This window comes from Podarcis cretensis (genome assembly GCF_951804945.1).
Source record: "Podarcis cretensis genome assembly, chromosome: 8".
NCBI lineage: Eukaryota > Metazoa > Chordata > Lepidosauria > Squamata > Lacertidae > Podarcis > Podarcis cretensis.
In genome coordinates, this window is record NC_137177.1 from 11907466 (window position 1) to 11925917 (window position 18452).

An 18452-nucleotide genomic window follows, 5' to 3' on the forward strand; every position below is an offset into this window, starting at 1 on the left:
GTGGCGTGGAGTCTGCAACAGCCATTCCCACTTTCCCCCCTCAGTAGCTGGTACATTGCCTAGGAATCTTTTCTTCATTTCTCTCCGTTCTCGACTTTTCTCTCTCCCCGCCCCCCCCCAAAAAAAAACCAGGTGAAGGAAGCCCATTTCAAAGCACACCCTGACTGGAAGTGGTGTAACAAAGATCGGAAAAAGTCTAGCTCAGACGTGAAGCCCTCGGGGCCAGGGGGATGCTCCAAGGAGACCCGAGAACGCAGCATGTCTGAGACGGGTACCGCTGCTGTGCCAGGAGGTGAGCTCCTTTCATATCTCTCTTCCCCCTGCCACCCCCACCCCTTGCTTTAAGGCTCTCTCCTTCTTGTCTTATCACTCTCTGCTTCCCCACCAGGCCCTTCCGAGATGCAGGTGCTGCTGGGGCCAGAGGGCAAGGCAGGCATGGTAGGATCCGGCCACAGCCATGGGGAGCGGATCCTGCCCTCGGTGGGGCCTGGCGCACAGCGCCCCCGGGCCTTCTCCCACAGTGGGGTGCATGGGATGGAGAGTGACCGTGACAGCCAGGTGCTCACGCAGGTACGTTGGCACACTCTTCTGGCGGCGAGGGGCGGGGCAGTAGGAGGTCATGGAGAATCTGGGTTCCGATCAGTTCCAGGGGAATTGGGGCTTTGGGAAGGAGAAGGGATTATTGCTTGCTACATTATTATGGCCTACACTAGTTCTGGGGCTTCCTTGTCGGTTCAGCTGTTGTTTTGCCACCCAGTTCCTTCTTTCAGCTGAAGTCTGACCTGACAAAAATCCTTCAGGTCGCAGATCAAGGATCACCTTGTTGCCCTGGGAGATGCGAGGCTCTAACAGATGACACTATTCTGTTCCAGATGTGCTCAGGGCAGTCTCTGTACGTCAGTGGGAAGGGGCAGTTCGGGGGGCTGGGCCCTTCGGGGTCCCCATTTGCAACCCCAGGCGAAGGCCCCAGGCACTCCTTGCACCTGCACCCCTCCCGTGCCTCCCGTTCTCAGCGCACAACCAGCGAGGACATGACCAGCGACGAGGAGCGAATGGTCATCTGCGAAGAGGAGGGTGATGACGACGTCATTGGTAAGGAGTCCCTGCCCCAAATGCTAGCACAACGCTTTCGCTTATCCCTGAATCACACTGAGCTCGGAGTATTTAAACTTGTTGCCCTAAATTCCTGCATGGCTGCCCTCCTCCTAAAGCAAAGGATGAGGAACATTGCAAATATACTGGGGGTGAGGAAGATGACACGTTAATTAAATGCTGTGGTTTCAAGAACTTGATGCAAACCATGAACTAATAGTTCAGCATTAAATTTAAGTTGGAAGCTGGAGGACTGATTTTCATCAATAAGACGTGCACTGTTTTGGAATAGGCTTGCTGGTCTGCTAACTGTTGCCCTCACATCTGCAGCAAGAATAGCGTGTGGTCTTGTATGGCCTTGGTGCTGCTCTTGTGCCATAAATATCAGTGTACCTATATTCTTACCTACCCACTGACCCAACTCTTGCTAGAAGTTTGCCCCTTGCAGATTAGAAGGTTATTCAGCACTGTGCTATAGGCGCACCTAGCTTGTTCTAGGGCATGACTAAAAGTTGCTTTCTGGGGCGATGGGAGCCCAGTTTGTTGTCCTGTAAACCCAAATTCATGCAAATCTACCATGTGCCACACAAACCTTGTACTTAATCTGTTATCAAATGATGTTGCATCTGGTAAAATTCAGTGAAACCAAGGAGGCAGGATTTTCTGCGATTTCTGGGAGCTTGTAGAGGCGAAGAAGCTGGGCCCCCTAAGTTATCTTTGACTCTCACTTCTACAATGCTAAAGTTGATTGGGTGGGACTGGAAAGGCTGTGACCCCCATGGATTTAAGAAAGTGTTAGGTTTTTGTGAAATACCTTGTGATTTGCTGCACGGAGAATGTAGCACAAGGATGAAGAAATTGCTACTCTTCCATTATTGATGGGGGGGGGTATCCTTTTTTCTCTATGTATTCTGAGATTGTAGTTTGTGGGCATGGAAAATGGTACTGGGAAATTAGTACTTGGGATTTAGCATCTTCAGAATTCCTTAAGTTTCTAACATTTAAGACTGCAAAGATGGGCTGGTGGACTGCCTTTCCATGACTGGGAGAGAAGCAGAGTGAAAATACGCAAACCAAGTAAATATATGCGCTCGTTAGCATGATTTATGCAGATTGCAGAATAGTGTGACTGTCCTGAATGCCTGGATAGCTCAGTTGGCTAGAGTGTGGTGCTGATAACGCCAAGGTTTGCAGGTTTGATCCCATATTCCTACTAGATGATCCTCAGGATCCCTTCGAACAATACGATTTTATGATTCCACCGTGTTTTCCCCCTCCTCCCGATTTATACAGTCTTGCCAATAAAGAGGAACTTTAATTTACTTCGGTCAGAGTGCAACACCGACTGTTCTTTACCTGCAGTGACAAGCTGTCTAATTACACTGTAAGCTAAACAAATGTTCCCCGCTACCCAAACCGTTCAAATTTTATTAGCTCAAATAAATGAATGGAATTTCCTCTTCTAGACACAAACTCAATTCAGCGATGGAAGCAGCCACCTCTTTTCGAACAGTAGCTTTAGGCAAGCTGCTCTAATCACCAAATTGCACCACAGAAGGAAGAAAGAGGGATAAAACTCAAAATATTGGTGGCGGGAGAGGTGCAAAGTGAGGGCACAGGAGTGATGACGCCCCCTTGGGGAGCGTGGAATCTCCTCCCAGGTGCCATTTCATATTGAAGTCTTCAGTCTTACTCCCATAACCACAATGGCTCAGACTTCCCCATTTATTAAAAAAACACAGGTGTTTTCTGTACCACGAGATCATTGTACTCTGCATTAGTTAATGTGGAATAAGCTGCTCTCAAACAAGCTTCTCTATGTCCTGATTCCCTTGCACACAATCCGTCATGTGGGATAGAATGCAGAGTGAGGCAGTTTGCTGTGCTGCTTTATTGAGGCTGGATGTTCTTGGCGGTAGAGCCAAGTGACCTGCATGCAAAAGACCCCAGGCTTAATCATTGGAATTTCCAGGTAGACGCCTGCTTGGCACCCTGGAGAGCATCAGCCAGCCAGTTACTGCAGACAGTATTGAGGCAGATGAGGCCAGTGGCCTGATTCTGAATAACGTGTCAACCTAATCCCAAGAGGCATTTATTACAGGAGTGGGATAGTCCCATTCTTGTTGCTACTTGCTTTTTAGATTGTGAACGTAGTGGTAGTGGTGTGTACTGGCATTAAAAGGTAACTAAGGGATGCGGGTGGCGCTGTGGGTCAAACCACAGAGCCTAGGACTTGCCAATCAGAAGGTCGGCAGTTCGAATCCCCATGACGGGGTGAGCTCCCGTTGCTCAGTCCCTGCTCCTGCCAACCTAGCAGTTCGAAAGCATGTCAAAGTGCAAGTAGATAAATAGGTACCGCTCTGGCGGGAAGGTAAATGGCATTTCTGTGTGCTGCTCTGGTTTGCCAGAAGCAGCTTAGTCATGCTGGCCACATGACCCCGAAGCTGTACGCCGGCTCCCTCGGCCAATAAAGCGAGATGAGCGCCGCAACCCCAGAGTTGGCCACAACTGGACCTAATGGTCAGGGGTCCTCTTTACCCCCTTTTTAATCTGCATTTAAATGCAATCTTGATTATTTACTGAACAAGATTCTCTGAACACCAGAAGCCAGATTGCTCTGCTTCAAAGCTGGGCTGCGGGTAGGTAAAGAGATGGACATTTCTGCCTCTCGTTTTCTGTCCTGCGCAGTGTTTTGTTGTGCCCTGGTTATTGGCCCATTACTAGCACCTTCTTTTCCTCTGATTACTTAGCTCCCTTCTGCACCCAGAGCACCCCTAATTTAGATCTCTTCAGGGAGCCAGCAGCTACAATTTCTAACACACACACACACACACACACACACACACACACACACTGCAAAAAATTAGAAATTTTGCCTGTACTTGCAGTAAGTGAATTTGCAGATTTGCAGTAATCCTATCTCTCTCGGATAAAAATCTCTGCCTCTCCAGGAGAGTTTTGGAGAGGGAGTGGGGATGTTTGGAGGTGGTCAGGTGTCTTGCTGACTCATGCTTCTGCCCTCTTACAGCTGAGGATGGGTTCAACCCTGCTGATGTTGACCTCAAATGCAAGGAACGAGTGACGGACAGCGACAGCGAGGGTTCCTTGGGGGATGAATCCGACAACAAGGTGAGTAGGCTGGAAGTAAAGGAATAAGGGTGCAACTATAAGCCTTGCAACATAAAGAGGTTGTGGCAACGAGAGAGGAATCTTTGCTTTTTGTGGGGGTCGCAGTGGGATGCTTCAGAGTGTTCAAAGCATCGCATGCGTCTTCCTTGCTGCAAGCTAAACTCCTGGCTTTTGGTATGGCATCTTTAGAAGTTTTTAATTAATGTTTTGTGTTAAGATGAGCAAACACAAGCACAGTCCTTTGCAGGCAAGGCGCTGGAGCTGAGAGAGGGGGACTTTGCTGCCCTCTTGGTGGAAGTGAGATTCGAAATGCGAACTGTCCTGGTTCAGAACTCATTCCTGTTTTGGGACTTAGAATTGTAGAGTTGCAAGGGATTCCGATGGTCATTTAGTCCAACCCGCTGCTATGCAGGACTGGCGATGCTGTAAGGAAGAGTATGAAAGCAACGCTGTGGAGGAGATTGCTCACGGGTGTTCGGCAGCCTTCTAACCCTTTCCCTATCTGGTCGCAGGACTTTGGGCGCAAGCTCTTCTCCCCGGTGATCCGCTCGGCTGCGCTGCCTCCTTCCTCCGGTGCCTTCGCCCCCTGCCGCCCGCCGCCCCCTCTGGACTTGGAGCCACCCCCGCCTCCCCACAGCCTCGACCAGCAGCCCCCTCCCAAGACGTACGGCTCCTTCCAGCTGGCACCCAGCACCTTCAAGGCCCAAGACTCCCGAGGAGGGCTCCGCCCTCACAACACCCCAGCCAAACGCCTGGAGCCGCGCTTCGAATCGGCAGCGGCCTCTTACCGGCGGAAGCGGGCAGACAGTGCTGGAGGGGGCTCTCAGGCAGCAGCCACAGAGTCTGGGGTGGCCCCCCTGGCCGCCCCTACTCACTCGGTCATCTCTTCGCCTGGTGGAATGTTTCAGGCCGTGGTGCTCTCCGATTCCGCCCGCTTGTCCTCGGGCACCGTGCTGGTGACGGCCCCGTCCATGAGCACCCCGAATGTGGGAGTGATCGGCTACAGCGGCGCGCCCAGCCTGGTCCGCACAGCCTCCACCGTCGTCACCAACGTGGTCAAGCCGGTTAGCAGCACCCCGGTGCCCATCGCCAGCAAGCCCTTCCCGCGCGGGTCAGGGGAGGGGCTCCCGTTGCTCAGCCCCCCTCCCTCGGACGGTGCCACAAAGGCGGAAGGGATTTCCGTGGGGCGCCTCGGCCTCCTCTACGCCGACAAGAAGACTCAGCCGCCCTCGGCGATGCCTGGGATCCAAGCCACGTCGCCTCACCTTGTAGCCGGCCCTCTCATTGGGCAAGGCTTGACCGCTGTGGGGAAGGGGCCTGCCAACCAGGGCAGCGTGGTGACCAACCTCCTTGTGGGAGCTCAAGGCTACGGGCAAGCGGGCAGCACGGGAGGGGCTGCCGTTCCGGTGACTGTCTTGCCCCCCGGCGCCATCGCACAGCAGCCCTCGGTGCAGTTCATCACGCAGAATCCGCCTGGGCCTGGGCAGAATGGCCCAGTGCCGCTCAGCATCCTGCAGCCTCAGGGCATCCTCTCAGGGGCAGCGGGCAAGGCGGGCGGCATCACTCAGGTGCAGTACATCCTGCCCACCTTGCCTCAGCAGCTGCAGGTGGCCGGGGGAAAGGTGCCAGCGGGAGCGGGTGCTCCTGGAGCTGCCAGCATCCATTTCACTCTTCCGCCAGCCAACGGGAAGGTGATCGCCACACCCCAAGCCATCCCCATCATCCAGCCTGCTCCTGGAAGCGGCAACAGCAATGTCACCGTCATGTCCTCAGCACCCAAAGGTAAGGGCATGGGCCTTTTTGCTTGATATGCCCTCCGTACCAATATTTTATTTTATTTTTTAAAAAAGATAATTGCATCACATCAGAGGCTTAGACCTCACCATGCCTAGTCTCTCTGTAATTCCTAAGACCGATTGAGAATGCTTCCTGGCTAGTTCATCCATGCCCCATGATGGAGTGCAGAAAGAGATTCATTTTCATTAACGGATCTCTCATCCCTGGAGGGTCACCGTGCCCCAAAGCATTACACATTTTAGAAGCGCCAGGTTCCAGACATTTTTAATACATGAAGGGGTTTTTACCTGAACCTCCTACCACCTCTGTGTTAACTGAGATCGCCTAACTGTTAGTGGTGATGGCGTGGGTCACCGTTTTGTATGGCAGAGTTCACTTCCGGTCCCTGGGCAAGCAAGAGGCGGCCGGCCGACAAGAATATGCACATTGGCTCTCCCTGGTGTAAAAGATCCAAGAACAGCCGTGCTGCATTGGGCCAGGGCCCTGTCTAGTCCAGTATCCCATTTTCCATAGCGAGAGCCATGTGCCTTTGGGGAGCCCCTAGTGCAAGGCATGAGGTCAATTGGCCTCTCCAGAAACGTGTGTTATGTGACCATCACAGCTAGTAGCCCCTGATAGCCTTTGCCCTCCATGAATTTGTCTAACCCCCTCCCCCAACCGCTGCCCTTTAAAGATTACGGTGAAGGTGCCTGCCTGATGTCAGCAGGCAGGGAGCTCCGCCATATGGTTGCTGCCACCCTGGAAGATTTGATTCCTTGCAAATGGGAAGCAAGCATTACGTGGCCTCTGTCACGGTGCCAGTTCTGTGGAGTGGTTGGGCGGCCACATGCAGGGTAAGGCGATCTTGCAGAAAAACAGTAGAATTACGTAATCCTTGATCGATCTTCCAAACTTGAGAAGCCCCAAATGTAGCTTTCCTCATAGGGAGAGGTGCTTTTGTCCTCCTGATAGTTGCCCTGTCCTGTGCCTTTCCCAGCTCTGCAACATCCTTTATGAGATATGGTACCTTGGTACCTCCGCTCAGATGCTGGGCTTTTTGAGATCCGTAAACTGACCTTGCTGTGTGCGCCTCTCTTCTCTCTCCCTCTCTCGCCCCCAGTTCAGTCAGTGTCTCCAGTTCAAGCTCCATCTCCCGGAACTTCAACCCACCTTGTGTCTGGGCAGGTGGTGCCCCCTGCTGGGCTCCAGGTACAAGGCAAGGTCCTAGTGCCTATGGCACCCCCACAGGTGACGGTGCGCACCTCCACTGCCACCCAGCTGCCTCTGGTGACCCCATCTTTCCCCGTCCCGGTGCAGAACGGGAGCCAGCCAGCCAGCAAGGTTAGTTAATTGGGAGTGGGGGGGGGGGAGGGGGCTGTGCTGGGTACCTTATGCTACGGGTGAAGGTGGTGGTATCTGCTAATTGTGAATACTACGCTTGGCGTAAATGCTGCAGGACTGTCCAATAATAATAATAGTAGTAGTTGTAGTAGCAGTAGTTGTTGTTCTGGCAGCTGCTATTATTACTTTCTTGCACAAGGGGTGGGTAGCTGGCCAATTCGTGGAGCAGTAGATAAGCCTAGGGATGGGGGTTTGAAATTACCTCCATGTAGGAGTCTTTATTCCCTGTCCTCTGCATATCCTACTTGGGTCACTCTCTGGGTTTCAAAGTCCAGGTACTTCCCTTGAACCGCAAGGTCTTTAATTCATGGCATGTAAAAAAACAACAAACCCCAAGCTGTCTATAACCTGCCAAGATACCTTTGGCTAGTACAGTTCTTTCATTTGTTTTTGACTCTTGTATTCCCCCTTTTCCTTGCAAATAGTGTAATCAAGTTTCTTTGAGTATATTGTTAACGTAGTACAACGTGGGGAGGAGAGCAGAGCCTCTTGTTGTGTAGCAATGCTTAATTCAGTTGCTCATTCTATAAGTAAAGCAAAGAAAAACTCAACCCAGCTGAACGATGGCACTCTGCTGTAGGGCCACAGGCATGCTGTGAAACTGGAGGATTGAAACTTTGGTACAGGATGTGTTGCTTTGAGTGGAATGCTGAGAAAACTCTGCTTTAATCTCTTTCTTTCTGGATGAGTTTATCATTTTCAGGATTGTGGGGAGGGACTTTAAAAACAAAGGAGAGATAAAACTAAAAGGCAATTGGTGGGCCCAGATTGTTTCTTCCTCACAGCTCCCTGTCCCTACTGATCACAGGCTGCAGTTCCCACTCACACTTCAACGCTCCTTCCTCTCTTCCAGTTAGGGCAGCTAAGGCAGCATAGGTTACACGAATACCGTTCCTACTACTGCAGATGTTGAATTCTGACAAATCAGACCTGAATGCCTTGTGGAAACAGTGTTTTCATGATGTTGGTTGACAGCTCTGATTGACAGGTCTGCCTGGCCACCCCCTCTTTCTGCTTTTCCAGATCATCCAGCTCACCCCGGTGCCCGTGGTTCAGCCCCAGCCCTCCTCGCAAAGCAGCGCCACCTTGGTTCCACCCCTTAGCCCAGCTGCTCTCCAAGGCACTGTGGCCACTGCCGTCATGGGCTCCCCGAGCCAAACCCAGAAAGTCCTCTTGCCCTCCTCCACCAGGTACAGACCCACCCCCCTACTGATTGGCTACGCCAGATCCTGGGGGCACCCTGCCTGGGGGGTGGGGAAGGTGGCAGGGGCGTGATCTTGTTCATTTCAGCATCAGCCACCTCCTTTGCTATAACACACTCTCCCCCCTCTCTCTGCCCCCAGGATCACCTACGTGCAGTCAACAGCCGGGCACCCCCTCTCCCTGGGCACCTCGGCCTCCCACACACAGCCCAGTGCCCCCCCGGCCACACCTGCCACAACCTATGTTCAGTCCCCAGTGGGCCCTGCCCCCATGGCACTGGGTTTCACAGCCATCGGACCGAATGGGCAGGCCATAGTGCAGCCGCTGCTCTCAGGTAAGGTTGGCAAGGCAACTGGGAGGGGGGGCGGATGGGGCCAGGCTGGACGGATGCACTTGGCAAGGGGCATGGGGGCAATGAGAGATGGCGCCGAGGGTCGACTGGCTTGCCTATGATTCCACTGCCCATTCTGCTTCCTGCAGGTCAGAACCCTCTGCTGGCTCCAGGGCAAGTGGTGTCCCCACTGCAGAGCCCCCAGCTCCCAGCGTCCTGTGCCGGACAAGGGCAGGTCATCACTGCCATCTACCCCAGCCCCACGGGGACCAGTCCTGCTCAGCCCACCAGCCATGGCGTGGTCTACACCGTGGCAGCCACAAGCACCGTCACAGTCTCCTCTCCCACAGCCATCCTGCCCAAGGGGGGCAGCAGCACTCAGAGCCCAGGGGGCTCCAGCCAGGGCCTGATTTCCACAGGTACGGGGTGGGTGGGTGGGTAGGTGGGTAGCAGGGTAGCAGCAGGGAAGCCCCACTTGAAGGTTGGGCTTGACCCAGAGGGAGGAAACTGAGAAGTAGGGGAGGCAGCCAGGGAGGACACTGGGCTAAAAGAAACAAATTGTACACCTAGGCTGCAGTTTGTAATCCCCACAAATGTTGCCTATTGTTTTGCATCATTTGAAGTACATAAGGAGTAGTAATCTTGCTCTTTTTTAAAAAATGTGCATTCCACTATAGTGCATTCCATTATAGTGGAATGTATGAAAAAGGATATTGCCATGACAACAGAAAAAGTATAATGAGAAAGATTGGAAGTTTTTTGCCAAAAAAAATTTTTTTGATAGATATCATGTCGTATAAATCTTTGGTCTTTTTTTCTTTTTATCATTTTTTTGTCTTTGTTTCAAAATTTTCCTTTCCCCCTTTTCTTTTCTTTTCTTTTCTTTTCTTTTCTTTTCTTTTCTTTAAATCTGAAATACTTACCTTCGTTGTATGTTTGTATCTTTTTATTTTGAACCAATAAAGATTTAAATTTATTTTTTTTAAAAGTGTGTGGGGCACTCCTGCTTGGCAGCACTATGTTACTGTGGTGCTGGATCTGCTCGGATCCTGAGTTAGGTGGGCTTTCTTTCCCTTTTGAGCGTTTCTGACTTGACTCTAACCAGCTTCGTTTTCCCACCACCCTCCTACTCAGCTACCCCTGCCGCTCCTCCAACGGTTCCCCGACCTCAGCGCCCACCGCTCAAGCCCCTCCAGAAGGTGAAAGCCACGATCGCCAGCATCCCAGTCGGCTCTTACGAATCCTCCCCCTCTCCGGGTCCTGCCCGGCCCCCTGGAGGGCAGCAGCAGGAGCCGGGAGGGTCGCGATGCCACCGGGAGGCCGAAGCCGCAGGAGAAGCCCGGACTTTGCGGGAGGCGGGGCCCCAGGAGCCACCTCTTTCCCCCGTGTGCCGGGGCAGCGAACAGAACCCCCCGCCCAAAGCCCAGGATCTGAAGCGGGAGTCCTGGGAGCCAGTGTCGCCCCCGTCTCCCCAGCAACCGCAGGTCACGGAGGCAGCGCCCGCGGAAATCTGGAGCCAGCGGGAAGCAGGAGCCGGCGAAGAGAGGGCGGTCCGTGACCCTCCACTGGGCAGCAAAGGGACCGAGACGGTAAGGAGGAGATAGGAGGCCTTTGCTCAACCTGTGCTACCAGCGCTTGGAAATCCTGCAACCGTCTTTGCCAACCCAGCCCCCACCCCCCCCCCCAACATTTCACTGGGGCAGGCGGAAACTGGAAAAATCTTCCACAAAGTCTCCAGCAGAAGCTCCAAGGTGATGGTTCTGCGTCAGGGGAGCACAGCCACTGAGAATGCCTCTCTCTGTGCCAGCCTTGACCAACATGCACTCTCCCCCCCCCCCCCAGCCAATGTTTTGGCCTACAATTCCCATCAGCCCCAGCCAGCATGTCCCTGGAGATTCCCCCAAGCTGCGGCCTGAGCATCTCCTGGAGACTTTGGAAGATCTTCCCCGTTTTCACCTGCTTTCCAGTACCCAGTTTTAAGCTCACAAAAGGTTACAGGGTTTTGATCTTCGGGATTGAGGCTTCTGGGCTGTGCATTTATATAATAACCTCCCGCACATAATCATCTTGCCTTGCGAAGCAAGCGAGAGGGTCTCCCCCCTAGTAGTCCATCTCCCCATTTGCCAGCCTTGCTGATCTGCCTCCATGTTGGCCCACCCTCCTTCTGAATGCCTCTTCTCAGACGCTCTCTGATAGTAAACACCCTATTCCTTTCTTCCCCAGGCCCACAAGTTCTCAACTTCCCCGGACTGGAGAACGGCCAGTGCTGAGGGCCGCGGCGAAGCGTCTGCCCCATCCGCAGGCCCGCTGACTTCCTCGCTCAACCCTGGTCCTTCGAGCTCCACGGAGGCCCCTAAAGGAGGCCCCTCGACCCTTGCTCCAGCAGCAGCAGCCTCCACATCCGAAGGAGCCGAGCAGAAGGAGGTCCCCGTGGGGAAGAAAGTCAAGGTCCGGCCTCCGCCGCTGAAGAAAACCTTCGACTCTGTCGACAAGTGAGTGATTGGGGAGCTGCAGGAATGGGTTGCCAAAGACCTAAAGCACAGGCAGCTGCTGTATGCAGAGTCAGATTATTAGGTCCAACTAGCTCAGAGTGGTCTGCACTGATCATAGACTCGTAGAATCATAGAGTTGGAAGAGACCACAAGGGCCATCGAGTCCAACCCCCTGCCAAGCAGGAAACACCACCAGAGCACTCCTGACATATGGTTGTCAAGCCTCTGCTTAAAGACCTCCAAAGAAGGAGACTCCACCACACTCCTTGGCAGCAAATTCCACTGTCAAACAGCTCTTACTGTCAGGAAGTTCTTCCTAATGTTTAGGTGGAATCTTCTCTGGAGCAGCAGAAAACAACCTTTCTCCCTCCTCTATGTGACATCCTTTTATATATTTGAACATGGCTATCATATTGGCAAGGGACGCAGGTGGCGCTGTGGGTTAAAGCCTCAGCGCCTAGGGCTTGCCGATCGAAAGGTCGGCGGTTCGAATCCCTGCGGCGGGGTGCGCTCCCGCTGCTCGGTCCCAGCGCCTGCCAACCTAGCAGTTCGAAAGCACCTCCGGGTGCAAGTAGATAAATAGGGACCGCTTACCAGCGGGAAGGTAAACGGCGTTTCCGTGTGCGACTCTGGCTCGCCAGAGCAGCGATGTCACGCTGGCCACGTGACCCGGAAGTGTCTCCGGACAGCGCTGGCCCCTGGCCTCTTAAGTGAGATGGGCGCACAACCCCAGAGTCTGTCAAGACTGGCCCGTACGGGCAGGGGTACCTTTACCTTTACCTTTATCATATTGGCAGTGGCTGTCTGGGGTTTCAGGCAGGGAGTCTTTCCCTGGAGATGTTGAACCCCAGGACCTTTTGCATGCAAAGCAGATGCTCTATCACCAAGTTACATCCCTTCCCCAGGAGTTACGTTTTGCAAAGTGTGCTCTGGGGTATCTGGAGTTCTTCATCAGGGGATGCCGAATTCCCCCCCCCCTACCCCTCAAATGCAGCTTGCTTTTTGATATGATATTATTATTATTATTATTATTATTATTATTATTATTATTATTATTATTTTATTTACATGCCAACCATCTGACTGGGTTATCCCAGCCACTCCTTTCCTTCAATAGGCAGTTGGCTGCTGGTAGTTAGCTTGAAGGGAGCACCTTCCGTTCATGCTGGTTGTATTTATATTATACGTATTATCACGTGGTTCTCCTAGAGTCATAGAACTGTAGAGTGGGAAAGAGAACCCTGGGGGTCATCTAGTCCAACCCCTTGCAGTGCAGGAATCTTAGCTGAAGCATCCATGAGAGATGGCCATCCAACCTCTGCTTTAAAACCTCCAAGGGGTCCATAACCTCCTGAGGGAGAGACCGTTCCACTGTCAAATAGCTCTTAATGTCAGAAAGTTCTTCCTGATGTTTAGTCAGAATCTCCTTTCCTTTAACTTGAAGCCATGGGTTCAGGTCCTACCCTCCAGAGCGGGAGAAAATAGGCTTGCTCCATTCTCCATGTGACAGCCCTTGAGATATCTGAAGATGGCTCCTCTCCCAGTTAGAGCTTCCCAACAAGCCTGTGATGTAGACTAGTCCCTGGCCCAAGGCCACCCAGCGAGCTTCATGGCCAAGTGGAGATTTGAGATTGGTTCTCCCAGATGTTCTGCCCCTGCAGTGACATGGAGCCAGGGAGGTTCCGTGGCAGTGCATTCTAATGTGCGAAGAACTCTGTGCAGCTAGGAAGCTTGGGAAGCTGCAGATGCCAGGGGGGAGTTGAGCTTGGTTTGGCACGTGTGAAGGCTGCTTTCTGTGTCACTCTTTTCTACACAGCTGTTGATGCTTGTGCCGAACTAACAGCCCAATTCCAGAAAAGGCACGCGCCTCCATAATGTGCAAATAAGTGGTGCAAAGTGCCCTGAGCTCACACGTCGGTAAGAGAGTACGTGCCAGCGTCGCATCCTGCAGAAACACACACGTTGGTTAGCACTCTCTTGCAGAACGGGCGGTGTTGCAAGTTAAATTCACGGGTGAAGGCGGCCTTTTCTGTAGACAAGGCTTTCCACAAAGGCTTGTCACTGGTGGTGGAGGGACCCTGGAGGAAAGCACTGGCCTTTTGAAGAGCAGAGCACGAGGTGGCTGCTGTGTTGGGGGGCAGCGTGTGTGTTGCGGGGGCATGTTCTGCGGGAGCCCCTGACTGCACGGTGTGACCCACACCCTGTCCCCTTCCCCAGCAGGGTTCTGTCGGAGGTAGATTTTGAGGAGCGCTTTGCCGAGCTGCCTGAATTCAAGCCCGAGGAGGTGCTGCCCTCGCCCACCCTGCAGTCTCTTGCCACCTCGCCCCGTGCCATCCTCGGCAGCTACCGGAAGAAGCGCAAGAACTCTACCGGTAAGGAGCCAGGCAGGGCCAGGAATAGCCTTCTGTGCTAGCGGCTGCTGGGCATTGCATTTCCAAGGCAACAGAGGACAAACACAGAGGAGCAGATGAGAACGGCAGACATAGATATTGTCAGGGGCTGGACGGAGGAGGAATGGTGGTGGCCATCCCCCACACTTCTCATGAACCTTCCTGTGAACAGGAGGAAAGTATAGACTTAGAGCAGCGGTTTGCAGAAGGACATAGTTCAGAGGATGTAGAGGTGAAAAGCTGGGCGATATTGGAAGAGGAAGCAGATTCACTGGGGGAGAGACAGATGACAGACTCAGTGTCTTTGGAGAGCATTCCTGATTCCCCCTCCCCCAGGACTAGGTGTGCAGTGAGAGTAGCCAAACAGAAAGCTTAAGAGACAGAAGTCCAGACTAACCGGCGCAAGGATGACGTAGGATAAGAGAGACGAAGGGGGTGGGACTTGGAGCAATGCCATTATAGGGATTGCTGCATTCCTTCATCATTCTCTGTGAATTATTGAATAAATTGCTTGGTAAGAACTTTAATTGTTTCTCAATTCTGGGCTGCCACCGTGGGAGGGATCTGATTCCCCAAAGCCTGACAGATATGGAGGATGGGGTACCATCTGTTCTGTGGAGAGTCTCCAGCCAGGACAAGTTTGCCCACGAGGTTACCGGAGTCAAAAAGCAATGTGGGATATCCGCCCCTTTCACATTTCTGGGATAAGGTGGGAAAGGAAGCGTAACTTGTGCTTCCTATTTCCGGGCTCTCCCGTAATTCTGCACCCTTGGGTTTAATTTGGTGCAGATTTTTTAGGGGCAGGGCTTTCCCCTCCCCTGACTTGGTAACACGACTTGTGTGCGGGTGTCCCTTTCAGACCTGGACTCCTCTACGGAGGACCCCATCTCCCCCAAGCGGAAGATCCGGCGCCGCTCCAGCTGCAGTTCGGAGCCCAACACTCCCAAGAGTGCCAAGTGCGAAGGAGACATCTTTACCTTTGACAAAACCGGTGAGTAAGGTTGGAGGGCAGGGGGATGATTGGGGAGAAAAGGTGGCAGTGGAGGAGAGGCCACCTGAGCCTCAAGCAGCACTGAAACCGTCCAGAAATACCCCCAAGCTGTGTACCTGCTTCTTCAGAGGGAGGGTGACCCCATTCAGAGCAGGCAACCCCCCAACTAGCCGCTAGCAAACCACCCACTAACATTTGGCCACCCCAAACTTTCTAAAGGGGCATTTTGGCTCCAGGTGCATCATAGATCCTTTCTCAATTTAGGCACAGACACTGAAGACGTACTCGGGGAGCTGGAATACGAGAAGGTGCCATACTCTTCACTCCGACGTACCTTGGACCAGAGGAGGGCTCTGGTCATGCAGCTCTTCCAGGATCATGGCTTCTTCCCTTCAGGTAAGGAGGAAGCTCATCATGACGACATTGTCCTTGGGGGAGTAGAAGTTTGGATTTTCCTTTTCCTGCAGGGGATTCATTCCCCCCCCCCCCCGCCCTTGGACCCTTCCTCCACTGCAAGAAAAACAACTGTAGTTTTTGGGTTTCAACTGAGCAGCCATTTTAGGGTCCACCAGACAGTTGTGGAAATGTAATCGAGAGCAGCTTTCCTCGTCTGGCGGGTTTTTTTGGATTCCCAGCTCTCACCAGCCCCAACTACCACGGCCAGTGGCTGGGGATGATGGAAGTTGTAGTCCCAACAGCTGCTGGAGAGCAGCAGGTTAGGAAAGACTCACGTAGAACAACTCTGCGTCATCCTCCTGCTATCTGAATGGCAGCTTTCAGTTTGGAACAGGAACCGAGACTGACTCTACCCCTCTAGGCTTCTTCTGTATATTTTTTGGCTTTGCTGGCGGGTGGGGCGTATGCTCCAGGTTCTTCACATTGTTAAAGCACTGCCTAGGGGAGAGTTTCTGTATTTGTTCTGTTAGAAAGGGTGGCTGCATCTCTGTAGAGGAATCACACTTCATTCATTCATTCATTCATCCATCCCATCCATCCATTCATATACCCCGCCTTTGAAAAAACAACAATTATTTTTAAAATTGAACATAAATAGAATTAAATCTATGAAAAATATATTAAAACCATACAAATAAAAACAGCATAGCACCAGCCCTTTCATTAAAAGCACTCAGTTCCCCAAAGCCAGTTGGAACAAGTGCCTGAAGGGAGGACAAAGAGGGAGCCAGTCTAACTTATCTAGGGAGGGAGTTGCAAAGTATGGCAGCAGCCACTGAGGCAGCCATTTCCTGCATCCCTACCAAGAGTGCCTCTGAGGGTGGTGGGACTCGAGAGAGGGGCCTCCCCTGAAAAATCTCAAAACCAGGGAAGGTTCATATGAGGGAATGCGCTCCATAGAATTGTATGGTTGGAAGGGACCACAAGGATCATCTAGTCCAGCCCCCTGAGATGCAGGAATCTTTGCCCAATGTGGGGCTTCAACCCATGACCCTAGTGTTCAAAACATTTCAGAGAGTACTGTAATACTCCTTAGTCTTTCTCTCTCTGTTTTGTGGCCTAGTTCAGTTCTCTGCATTAGTTTGTAGGCTTTCTTCCCACCCCCCTTTTTTATTCCCCAGCCGTTCTCCTCCGCCCCATCCTCCTTGCTGCGGCACTCACCACCTTTCCTCCCTCCCTCCCTCCCTCTTTGGCAGCTCAAGCCACTGCGGCTTTCCAGGCCCGCTACTCCGACATATTCCCCACCAAGGTCTGCTTGCAGCTCAAGATCCGGGAAGTGCGGCAGAAGATCATGCAGGCAGCCACCCCGACGGAGCAGGCCCCGAGCACGCCGGAGCCAGGAGGCCCCGCCAGCCAGGGCAGCGCTGCGGAAGCGGGGCAGCCTCTGGAGCTGACCATGGCGCAGGACTGTGCGCAAGGAGCAGAGGCCACCTCTGCTGCCACCGCCACAACTGCCCCCCTTCCTACAACAGCTGCCAGTTGGGACTGTAACCAGCAGTCTTCCCCAGGAGGCAGCGGCAGCGGAGGCAACACCAGCAGCAGATGAACAGCCGTGAGCAGAGAGAAACAGCCTTGTGGAAAAGGAGTGGGGGGGATATTGGAGCTTTGCCCCCCCCTCACCCACTGCCATCTCTGTTCGTCCCTCCTGCCCTCCTTCCCTTGCTAAGTGCTTCCCCCATTTTCTGTGCCCCTGCTCAGGGACTGGAAGCGGGGAGGCAGCTGTCCTTCCTATGCAGACTCGTCCCCTTTCTTCTTGCACTCCTCTCCAGCCAGTCTGCTCCGAGAGGGAGGGGCTCTGGACTGCTGCCAGCCCCTTCGCTTCCCCCTCCACCCCAGGACTCGAGTGGTGGTGCTGAAAAACCATTCCAGGACACACAGGCCTTGCTCTCTCTCTCTCTCAATGCAGCGGAGACCGGCGATGAGGCCAAGTTGGGGGACAGTTTTACAAAGGGCCTTGAGCGATGGACCCGTGCGAGGTGTCGGGTTCCAATTTCAAGGCCTCTCCCCGCCCTTTTAATAATGTTAAATATTTTGAGAACCCACATATTCGTTGCTTTTGTGTCCGTAACTGGGGTGGAGGGGAGAGTCTTTCCCCAGACACACACACACATACACACAGCTGCAGGGGGTCGGGTGGGGAGTTTGCGGCCTTGAGTTCTGGACAGGTTATTGCTTCGGTCGCCGGAGGCGAAGGAAGAAGAAAGCACACCCAGACCGCTGCCAGGATCAGTTGATTAAGATGCCCGCTTCTCTTGACCAGTCAAGGCTCTGCGTTGGCAACGAGGAGGAGGGAAGAGGGCGCTATTTGCAGTAGAGACTGCATACAGACCTGCCTACGTCTGGACAGGAGGTGGAGAAGGGTTTCTGCGAGCGAGGGGCTGACCCAGCACTCAAAGAAGCAAGAGAGAGCAGGTGTGGGTAGCTGGGGGGGCTCCCCCCCCCCCGAGCGTGAGTGCCCTGGCGGCCCCACGTCACATGTTGACCATGTGTGTAACCCCTTCTGTATTGGGGTGCTCCCACCTCACATGCTATTAAAGCTCTTTAACAATCCGTTCAGTCGTGGAGTTTTAGTTGAGCACATCTTTGGAGAACACCTTCTGGTGGGGGATACGCTTTCCACCAAATTCTCCTGCAAGTCTGGTTTGGAGCGGCACAGAACCTTCCAAAACCTCCACTCCAGCATCCTCCAAAGGCTTTTAACCCTTAAAAGGGAATAAAAGAGGTATGTCCGAAATGAGTGTATGAGATGAGAAACCAGAGGGATTCCTGTGAGCCTTGGCCCTGGGCGCTCTCCCTTCTGCGACACTGCAGCGGCAGAATAAAAGTGTGTATTTGCAGCGAACTTGTGCAGGCTTCAAACCTCAAGGTGCATCTGCTACGAAAACCAACAGCAGTAGGATGTGGAGTTGGCTGCATAAATCGAGCCCTTTTGTGCATCTGATTTACAGGTCTCTCTGGGTTGCAATCCTTGTTCAAACGATTTTCAAATGGATCTTGAGTGGCAGGAGGAGGTGGCTGCACAGCAGGTTGCAATCAGTGTAGACTAGGGGTCAGCAAACACTTTAAGCAGGGGACCGGTCTACTGTCCCTCAGACCTTGTGTGGGGGCTGGACTATATTTTGAAGGGGGGAAAAGAACGAATTCCTATGCCCCACAAATAGCCCAAAGATGCATTTTAAATAAAGGCACAC

The 18452-nt window shown here is 53.0% G+C and overlaps 1 protein-coding gene across 3 annotated transcripts in view; it reads left to right on the forward strand.

The window, feature by feature from the left end:
- Nucleotides 1–17811, forward strand: part of CIC (capicua transcriptional repressor) — a 47876-nt gene extending 30065 nt beyond the window's left edge. For 2 of the 3 annotated variants that reach the window (XM_079985260.1, XM_079985261.1), the window contains exons 7-21: nucleotides 133–292; nucleotides 389–570; nucleotides 873–1092; nucleotides 4121–4221; nucleotides 4734–6003; nucleotides 7118–7338; nucleotides 8422–8588; nucleotides 8742–8935; nucleotides 9082–9351; nucleotides 10067–10521; nucleotides 11156–11424; nucleotides 13642–13796; nucleotides 14674–14805; nucleotides 15070–15201; nucleotides 16458–17811. In XM_079985260.1, the coding sequence (XP_079841386.1) occupies nucleotides 133–292; nucleotides 389–570; nucleotides 873–1092; nucleotides 4121–4221; nucleotides 4734–6003; nucleotides 7118–7338; nucleotides 8422–8588; nucleotides 8742–8935; nucleotides 9082–9351; nucleotides 10067–10521; nucleotides 11156–11424; nucleotides 13642–13796; nucleotides 14674–14805; nucleotides 15070–15201; nucleotides 16458–16807 (4278 nt within the window). In that variant the 3' untranslated portion in view covers nucleotides 16808–17811. The remainder of the gene's footprint in view (nucleotides 1–132; nucleotides 293–388; nucleotides 571–872; nucleotides 1093–4120; nucleotides 4222–4733; nucleotides 6004–7117; nucleotides 7339–8421; nucleotides 8589–8741; nucleotides 8936–9081; nucleotides 9352–10066; nucleotides 10522–11155; nucleotides 11425–13641; nucleotides 13797–14673; nucleotides 14806–15069; nucleotides 15202–16457) is intronic. The other variant, XM_079985262.1, reaches the window with a different exon arrangement.
- The last annotated feature ends 641 nt before the right edge of the window (nucleotides 17812–18452 follow it).